Source organism: Strongylocentrotus purpuratus, unplaced genomic scaffold, assembly GCF_000002235.5.
Source record: "Strongylocentrotus purpuratus isolate Spur 01 unplaced genomic scaffold, Spur_5.0 spur5_scaffold_6, whole genome shotgun sequence".
In the NCBI taxonomy this organism is placed as follows: Eukaryota; Metazoa; Echinodermata; class Echinoidea; order Camarodonta; family Strongylocentrotidae; genus Strongylocentrotus; species Strongylocentrotus purpuratus.
The window spans coordinates 32,973,164-32,982,959 of NW_022145612.1; the positions used below are offsets into that span (position 1 = coordinate 32,973,164).

Consider the following 9,796-nt stretch of genomic DNA (forward strand, 5'->3'; position numbering starts at 1 on the left):
AGGCCAGAAAGCAGAAAGATGCTGCTTTGAAGAATCTCCAAGTAAACAATCTATTTATTTATTTTTCTATTTTTGTTGCATATCGGTTTGACGGTATAACAATGTTGCTTTTCATTAGTCCCATTTTTGTCTCTTCCCATAGGGTTCTCTTATTTCAAAATCGAGAAAAAGAAGGCATGCTAATATGATACTGTAACGAAACCGGTTCCTGTCGATGTTCTTCCCAGCAGCTTCTCTTGTCAGGATGCCTTCTGCTGGTAGGTTTTCCTGGTCCGGTACCAATTTTACCGTGGATCCGTTTGGCAGAAATATACTGCCCCGTTGACGTTGACACCAGTCTGATATATTGCTCCGCACCACCTCTCGACCACCGTCTTCTACCAACCGTTGTACCGTCGTATACCACAAGCCAACTAGGCCAGTCCGCTTCTGCACCTTTCAGACGTCTATACCAGTCTGCTTGTGCATGCAACTCCAATTGGCCGCACCAGTTTGCTTCATGCACCTTCCAGACGTCTATACCAGTCTGCTTGTGCATGCAACTCCAATTGGTCGCACCAGTTTGCTTCATGCACCTCCAAACAACCAGACCGTCTGACTTCGTACAGTCAGCTTACTCGACCATGCCACTGGCTCTGCTACACAGTAGTCCCTGGTATTGTCTAATACTAGAACGTAAAAGACCCAACAAACTCAACCTAGATTCTTACCATGGTCGTCACCTAAAATCAGACTTCAACTTTAGGTTTCCCCATGGAAAGACATGCAAACGATCATCTCAATCATTTCGTTGCACGCAATACTTTATTGGGCAAATATCCAAACATAATCTGATTGCCTTACAATGTAAGTGTGCCCAGTGGGCGACGGCAATTATGTAGACTATGACAGGAAGCTCACAGGCACGTGAGACAATTGATTTATATACACATTTCTTATACATTTATTATTCTGGTTAGGTTTCCAAAAATTACATAAACATTGATATAACTCCACTTTCCAATATCAGATTGAAACAAACCATATATCAAATGAAAGCACTAGTTTTATTCTATAAAACTAAACAAAAGAGAACAAGTAATTATTAATGGTAGAAAAGTAATTACACTAAAACTGTCAAAAACATGCACAATCGAACATTCTTAAAATTAACACGTGACTTTAGCGTCGTATATTTAACCTGAACTACGCCATCTACGCCGAAATAACTATCTACGAAATGAAACCAATTTCGTGACAATACAAACAAATATATTCATAGTTGTATAACTATAGAATGTCCATGAGAAATACTGTTCGATTTTCTTTTGTGTTTTTCCTTTAGGATCTGACATGGCAGCCAACGGTCCTATCTCCTGCAGACAGCGGCCCGTCTACTTGTGTCTCTTGGTAAATATCCACAACAAAAAATACATTAAGCACAATAAAAGTGAAATAGTAATGCTCTTGTTAATTTAAAGTGGTGTAATTGAGAAACATGGTTAATATTTCCAACTTTTTGTGAAGAGCATTACGCCATGGAATCAATATCGATTCATACTCACAGGAGGCCAATATCATAATGGGAAATGTTATATCGGTATTTCTGTTGTCTTTAGGTGTTCTGGAGATAATCCATCTACAGCACCATTAGACAATGGAGTAGCACCCACCCATCCATCTACTCCTAGCACAGCCCCCATCGACACCATCCCGTTGTCCCTCATGTAAGAATCACAAACAAAGGGCTACCCTATGTAAACAAAAATAGTGATAAATAAAACATACAAACAAACAAATAAATGATGGAATAAAATTCGGATTATAGATGAATTAATTAATTGATTAACTAATAATTAAAAGAATGAATACACCAGGAAACCATAAATATATAAATACCCCAACAAAAAATATATATGTATATATATATATATATATATATATATAACATTCTAGAGAGATGCAAGCAACGTTTGTGTGCTCTTGAATCTGCCACTAGTCTGGTCAGAAAGTATTATCTTGTGGGGTGAAAGTATAAACATGAACGAATTCTTCTGTTTTTCCATTTTTTCATTAGACCACCTAGCCGCAGCCCTTGGGCTAGTGGCCCTGGTACCCCTCCAGCTGGTACCCCTCTAACAGTTCCTCTGCCCGCTCAGGCCCCAGTGGTTCTCCAACTTACTCTACACACAGCTTCACGGTAAGACAACATTATTTTTTCTTTAACAACATTTTTAAAAATATTTTTGTTTGGAAATTTCTAAAACAAATGAAAACATTCGATTACCTTTTCATTTAAGTGGGCAAATGCAAAAATCTGAGAAGGTTTTTTGTGATTTGTTTGTTTGATTGTATTTTTATATTTTTTTATTACTTCGATATCTATCTTCTCTAACCAGATCTCCAAAAGTGAGTGCTGCTGATGGTGGAACCACTTCGCCTTCGAGCAGAGCAGCTGTCCCAGCCCAAGGCCCATCAGCCTCCTCCTACGTTTGGGGGATGTCTGATCTGATGTCGTTTCACAAGGGCGGTGGCGACGTCTTCTTGGGTAGCGGGGCCAACGGGACGGTACATCTCTATCGTCATTGTGCAACCGACCATCCGATCGCGCTGAAAACCTTCGAGCTACCTGACGACATCAAAGCAATGACAAGGAAGGTTGGTTTAAACTAACTAAATTAACAAAATAATTTGGTTGCCGCCGCTTTATGACTGAGCATTGTAGCGACATACGATGACTAAAGAGAGGGAAGAATGAGAATGATGATGAAAACATAAAAACAACAATACTGATAATGGTCATGAATTTGTATCTATACTCAAGTATCTTTTTTTGTTGTTGTTCAACCTGACAGGCGACTGCCATCCAGTCGGAAGCTTTCATCCTTGACGTTCTCGGCAGGGAGGATTGCTTTCCCACTTTTCTTGGATGCTTGGAGATCAGCCCAGGTAAGATAGGTCTTGCGATGGATTTCGTCGGGGATACGATGACGGGAGAGTCCTGGACACTGAGCCGTGGCATGCGAAACCTAGCCCTTAGTCAGCAATGCTGGTGAGTATCTCTTTAAATCTTTAAGTCTTTGAACGATCAAAAGTCTTTATGTGAGTGCTACATTATTTTGATAGAGGCCTAGTGGATATGACAGCAGTCTGTGGACAGACATTGATCTCCATTTGCCACTTTCGACCCAGGTAAAATAAACGATGATGATGATTGATGTCGTTGTACTTCAGGGCAGTAGACAGTTTGTATAAAATAATGCATTTTTGTTAAACAATTACCGTCCTTTTTCTTTAAACAGGCTTGCTCTGGCTCTCGACATCGCCAAGTCACTAGGTCGCATCCATGAGAAAGGCTTTCTCATGAACGACCTTAAAGAAGATAACTGCTTGCTCCGGAAGACACCAACTGGTCGGTGGCAAGCAGTTATCGTGGACTTCGGGCTCGCGTGTCCTTGCGATGCACCTTACTTCTACCGTTTTTCCGATGAAAACAAGGAGAAGTACCGTAGAAGGGTATGCTGATTATTGTCTGTTTTTTCTTCTAATGTGATTACTTTGAAATTTGGTAAATCATTTTTGTGTGTGTGTGAGAAAAATGGAAAGGGGCATAATAAGCGAATAGATCGATATTACTAACAGGATTATTTGGCTAATTATTGTTTTTCATATTTTTGTTGACATCATAGACAATGTGCCCACAGGATCTCAAACATATTAAGAATTGGGCCCGGAACGCTTCCCTTTCTTGGCTATCTACCCGTATTACGTCATAGTATTTCACTCAAGTTTATATCATTTGTATTTCAGTAGCTTGTGATCTTCTCGGGGTGCAATGAAGTTGATGTACAGGTAGTTAAAAATATAAACAAATACCCTTTTATTTAAAAGAATTTCAATCGTCATGTGTTCCCCTCTTATTTTTACAGGAGGTGCATGTCCACATCGCTCCTGAATGCGCCCTCGATGACCGGCTGACCTCGGTCGCGAGCGACGTGTTCCAGCTCGGAAGACTTCTCACCTTAATGGGAGGTGCTACGACCAATGCCGATCTCACCGCCATCGGCAACATCTGTCGACAGAGCTCACAACTCTGCCGACCTAGCATCGAGGAAGTCGTAGCCGAGCTGGAGAGAATGATGTAGACAAGCACTGTATTCGATAAAATATCAGATTATATTAATTTTTTTAATTCGATTCAATTTCAAATCAATTTCAATTTATCTTTCTTTGTTATATTTTCCAATTCCAGAAATTTACAAATCGCCATGCGTTTTTCATGCATTCAAAAGCCGTTGTTACTTAAAGTCGAATTTAACTCACAACATATTATTGCAAGCTCTTTAAAGTGAAAACAAATGACATCCAAATAACTTTTATTGGATAATTTATCTTTGGAGATAGGTAAGTATCACCAAAAAAAAATACAAAGATAAAGCAATAGGCCTAATTTGTCAAGACTTAACAGCAGTGGACAATTTGCGATTTGTAATAACTAATACGGAAAACGCAAATGAATTCAGTATCATAATTATATATTGGTATTTGCGTTATTATATAGGCCTACATGCGCTGGTTTGGTATCTTTTTTAGTTCATGCAACATAAAAAGTCAATTTTTTTTTTTGAAGGGGGGGGGGGTTATAATGAAATGTCTGATATCTTTTCGAAACACAGTGTTAGGTAAGTATTGTAAATATTCATTCTATTCTTCGTGTTTTGTATATGTATATGATGATAGAACTAAACAGGAATTACTGGCATTACTATGTCTTGAGTTCATGAAAAACTTTTCAGGTTGAAATTCAAATCATATGAACCAAATGAATACACTTTTGAGTTTGAGCAAGATTTTTAATAATGTAACGGTATAGCACATAACAATTTCAAATGACACAAAGAGTTCTGTCAAACTTGGAAATAGCCTACTTGTGTTTGTTTTTTCTTTTCTTTTTTAACAAAAGGCAGGCTGCGCCCATGTGAAATCTAAACACAGTACCGTCTGATTTGAAAAGAAGAGAAAAATCTTATGCAAAACAAACGACTGCAAGACGATCCCCATGAATGTAATCAACGGACATACTTTGTAAATACCGAAACAATGAAAAGTTAAATTAATTCAAATGAAAATAAATTAAATCATTTGAAATCGAATGAAATTAAATCATTAAAAAGAAAACAATATTTTTCTTTGACCTAAGAATTGAACAAGAAAAACAATTCACAGTTTTTAAAATCAATTGCTCACATTTTTCCTTACAAAATTAATATTGGATGGTTTCGGAAAACCTCTAAGTATTCGGAGATGGAATAATCGGTATTAACCGAAGGTAGACCATCACGGTACAGAGCGGGATGGGGCTCTGTACATGGTAGGGTTCTTGTCATTACAGCTTTTCTTTATTATAGGCTACGACGTACAATAGTAATGTGACAAAACAACGAAATATGAATAGGTACATGTATACTAACTTTGATATACTTTTAAAAATGTGGAATGCAATTATGTCGCGAGACTTGTCCCCTGCAGCTTTATCGTAAATTATGACGATGACGTGGCCTCACTGAAATCATTTAAGTATGCATAAGAGCACCATAGTACCATTTATGGAACTCAAGGTTTAAAATAGGCGGGCCCCGGATGCTATTTTTTTTTCCCAAACAGGTTTGCCAATGCTAATGTTTCCGGTCATCTGATTGGCTGATATGTTACGTCATTATGACGTAACCGTTAGGGTGAGTGATAAGGTTATAGAAATCATGCAGAATCACATTTCATCAACCCATCGTTGGCTCAATCGGTAAGGTCAGCGTATTACAATCATAGTGTTGTGGGTTCAAGTCACAGTTTAATCCGTTTTTTTGTCTTTATAAATAGTGAGGCAAAGCAATAAAAAATCAAAGTCTAATTTTATTGTTTGTGACCTCTTTCCAAGCTGAAAATGACGTAGAACATATCAGCCATTGAGAAGAACGGAAATATAAGAAATTGCAAACCTGTTTGGGAATAAAAATTTCGCGCCCCGGACCCCACCCCGTAAATGCTTCGCACCCGCAATTAAGTACATTTCACGCCCCACCCCTTTTTGGAAAAATTCGGTTCCGCACCTGGGTTGAGAGCTCTGTACATTGAATAATACGCTCTAGTGAAGAAAAGGGTTTCAATTCACATTTGAACGTATACAATTAATGGCGGCTTTTTGAACACCATTGTGATCATTCAAATAGCTATACATTCATTTTAGCAACACCATTTTTCTAAAGGCACCATTTGAAGATGTCCTTAACAGATTTTACAGGTTTTTGCCGCGATGGGACAAGCTTGAGCATCTAAATTTCATCATTTTTTTGGTTGACAGGCTGCATGATATTAATAAATGCCAACTGAATAGGAGGGGTTAGGTTACTCTCCGTAGACAATGATTCGGGGTGGAAGGGGTTGAAACCCTCTGAATCCAGTGCTGGAAACGCCATTGGTTTTTTCTTCATGACCAGTAACTAACCGTAGTTGCACAAATAAATTCATCGCCTGAGCAGGATACCCTATAAAGCTCCCTCTTAAATATGGTGTGCCGATGAAAAGCATTGGCTAATCTAAGGGGTAATATACACTGTTGGTCATAATGGTGTAGTAATTATTTTTACCCCAATTTATGGAATGATTTAATCCTAATAGATCTAGATAAAAGTATATTCTCAGATTTTATTGAATAATAATTTGTGAGTGTTTGTTTTGCGTGACTGCTAAAGCATGTGTATGTTACTATGGTAATCAACTAGGGGACCTACGCCATTAAATCATAACTGACAGTAATGAGGAATAATGCCTCATAAAAGGGCACTAATATAGCTGATCGACACGGTTTTTATCATGGGGCCTCACAGTAACGAGGCCATTGCTTAGCCACTAAATCATGACTGTACGCAGCGGAGGCCAGGGTACGTCGCCGCCCCCACAAATACAAACAACAAAGCAAATGCAACAAATTATCAATAATTCATTGCATTTTGCCCCGACCCCTAACATTAAAAAAATCCTTTATGTGGGCATGCCTTTAATCATAATGTATGGCCCTACAGATTAATTTGTCCTGTTGGGGACCCAGTTTTGACCTAAAATTGACCGGCGACCGACGGGAAATCGACAGGGCACCGCCCAGGAATCGTTGGGGACTTGGGGCTCTACAGCCTGCTCGAAAATCGTTGGGCGATACCTAAATTCCAGCGGCGACCGAGCAGACTACAAATCGGTCGGTCGCCGCTCTGAGGTATGACCATAACTTAACTCCGTTTCGGTGACGATCAGCCATACATCAAGTCTTTCGTCTTTTTTGTGCATGGCTGATCGTCAACGAAACGGAGGGACGCATTGTATTGTGTACTACTACCACTAATTGTCGGCAGAAACGAAATACAACAAGGAAGGCTGTATTACCAATAACATCAAAATAATATAAGAAACATTGTAATCAAAAGCATTTCGTGACCACTTGTTAGTCGTGGTGGGGGGGGGGGGGGGGAGGTGTTGAACTGTCCAGTATCTTGAAGAAAAAAAGAATGTTTCGCCGCACCCAGAATGACCCGTATCTATATAATGTCCATCCACATGTAAAGCTCAGTTAGTTCGTACTCTTAATTATATCGGCATTCATCACTTTAAAAAAATATATATATTTAACACGATAGCAGAGAATTTCGACAAATTTCAGTACTTTATTGCATGTTCGAATTTCGTAAAAGTACGTCATGGTCATATTATCACATTTTAATACGTTTTGGACAAGGCTTTTGAAATCTATAGACCGGTTAACTAAAATATTCTAATAAATTGTATGCAGACTGGATAAATGAGTTGTACTTCATCCATTAATAACAGGTTAATGGAATACTTCGTCACTAGGTTCCCAGGGAAGAAACATCCATAAATTTGAATATGTTTGTAAACCGAACTATTGCCCTGTGTGCGCAAGCTTTTAATGCTTCGTCGGACTGGCGTAGGGAAGCGTACTACTGCGTAGGCTTGGCGTACTGTAGCGTAGTGTTGCCTAGACTGGCGTAAACAAATGTGTATTTTCTGCGTCTAGGGTCTACGCCGAAAGTACGCGCGTCCATCTCGCGTACCCCTTTGCGTACGTCCCTCAGTGTATATTTTCGTAGGGCAGCGTACGCTCGGCGTAGTCGGTACGCAACACTACGCCACTATATGCATGGCCCGGTGTGAGAGGGGCTTTAGGGATAGTGACGAGTTTTGCCATTTTTTTAAACCTGTGATTAATGAATGAAATACAATACTTGGAATCCAATCTGTATATTTTACTTGTTGCTATGTCAGAAAAGCCTCGGGCAAGATTTCAGGTTGTCAAGGGCAATCTTTAGGGAGTTTGATGAATCGTTTAATACTGTATAACATTCTCGGTATGCATGGTTTGGTAAACGTCATTTTTGTGTACTTCTCTGCTCTTCTCCTTTCTTCTCTATAATCCCCCTCTTTCTCTCTCTATCAATATATTTGTTTCCTCTCTCTCTCTCTCTCTCTCTCTCTCTCCTTCTCTCACACTTTTTTTTCAATAAAATAATCTTAGACGTATACAAATAAAAGTATTATGTCGCGTACTAGTGAGTGTCATCCTAGGCTCTATGTTAACAAGATCAACTAAGAAAGCATGTTAATGTCCTCAATTATCTGATGCCTAGTACCTGGAATGGCACATTAGAGTCTTGTTTCTATTGAGTCTGTCATCTACATGTCTAATTATCGAGATAATATCTGCGGTGTAGCAGCTTTGGATTGATGCAGCGCACTTTTCCCTGATATACTCTCGTAGCCATGACAACTTCCCCCAGGGGATACCATCATTATCTCTGTAGGATAGACCACTTTCCTATGTTCTCGAGGTCTTCAAGTCGCTGGGATGGTTGTTATTCTTTCCTATTGTCTTTACCTTTGAATCGTAAAAATCAGTGATTATGAAATATTTTGTTTGTTTTGAATAAAAACACTTGATTTTGTCAAAGAGTATACTAGGTGTGGATAAATCCATCATTTTGTGAGCTTTCCGATCGGCCTATGAAGATAAATGTGTCAATTTTTGAAAAATTCATTCCAAAAAATTTCAAAATACTAAACTAGCCATATTTGATAGACAACAACACCTTTACATCTCCTCCGGGCTCCAGGTACATGCTCGTTTCAATATTTCCACTTGACTTAGTGACATTTAATTCAATCAAAACAATTTAATGATATAACGTGATAAGGAAGCATGATTAAGCGGGGATTATTCAATTCGAAAACAGACCAAAATGTTGAATCTGAAATATAAAACAACTTATTGCAAAAACTAAAATTCTACATGTTTTCTCAATTCTTTCATTCTTTTTCATATTTATATTTTCTTCTATGAAACACCTAAATGCTGATATAACTCCGCACAATAAAAATTCATTGAACAATATAATCTTTTGATTTTGTATATAAAATTCATTAAAATTTCTAATACTTAAAATCAATTACAGAGGATTTTTATGAATATGTTGTAATATATTGATCATCTTTTTTCAGTCATTCTTTTTTTCATAATGTACATGAAAATCAAATTAAAGTACGATAAAGATGCGACATAAAAACCCCGGTCCTCTGTGTGATTATATGAACATTACTGCTTAACCACACTATAGGCAGGGTGTAACGAAAGAAATAAAATTTTACGAACGTAACATAAGAGCTCAACAAAGACAAAAGAAACATGCATTTTATAGCAATTAACTAGTGCATTTCTCCTATTTATAACTGATAATATCATACCATTATACGATAT

At 38.1% G+C, this 9,796-nt stretch overlaps 1 protein-coding gene across 1 annotated transcript; it reads left to right on the top strand.

Moving 5' to 3' along the window:
* The first annotated feature begins 884 nt into the window (after window positions 1-884).
* On the top strand, window positions 885-4,124 carry LOC115929880. The gene is made up of 8 exons (XM_030999980.1): window positions 885-906; window positions 1,325-1,367; window positions 1,599-1,706; window positions 2,057-2,179; window positions 2,379-2,637; window positions 2,835-3,031; window positions 3,282-3,495; window positions 3,909-4,124. Exons 1-8 carry the CDS (start codon window positions 885-887, stop codon window positions 4,122-4,124), a joined length of 1,182 nt encoding a protein of 393 aa, XP_030855840.1.
* The last annotated feature ends 5,672 nt before the right edge of the window (window positions 4,125-9,796 follow it).

Excerpts from the sequence above, each read along its gene's own strand:
- LOC115929880 (XM_030999980.1), top strand. The coding sequence starts at position 885 with ATGACAGGAAGCTCACAGGCAC. Across the intron at positions 2,180-2,378 it reads ACTCTACACACAGCTTCACG|ATCTCCAAAAGTGAGTGCTG; the intron begins GTAAGACAACAT and ends TTCTCTAACCAG. Across the intron at positions 2,638-2,834 it reads TCAAAGCAATGACAAGGAAG|GCGACTGCCATCCAGTCGGA; the intron begins GTTGGTTTAAAC and ends TCAACCTGACAG.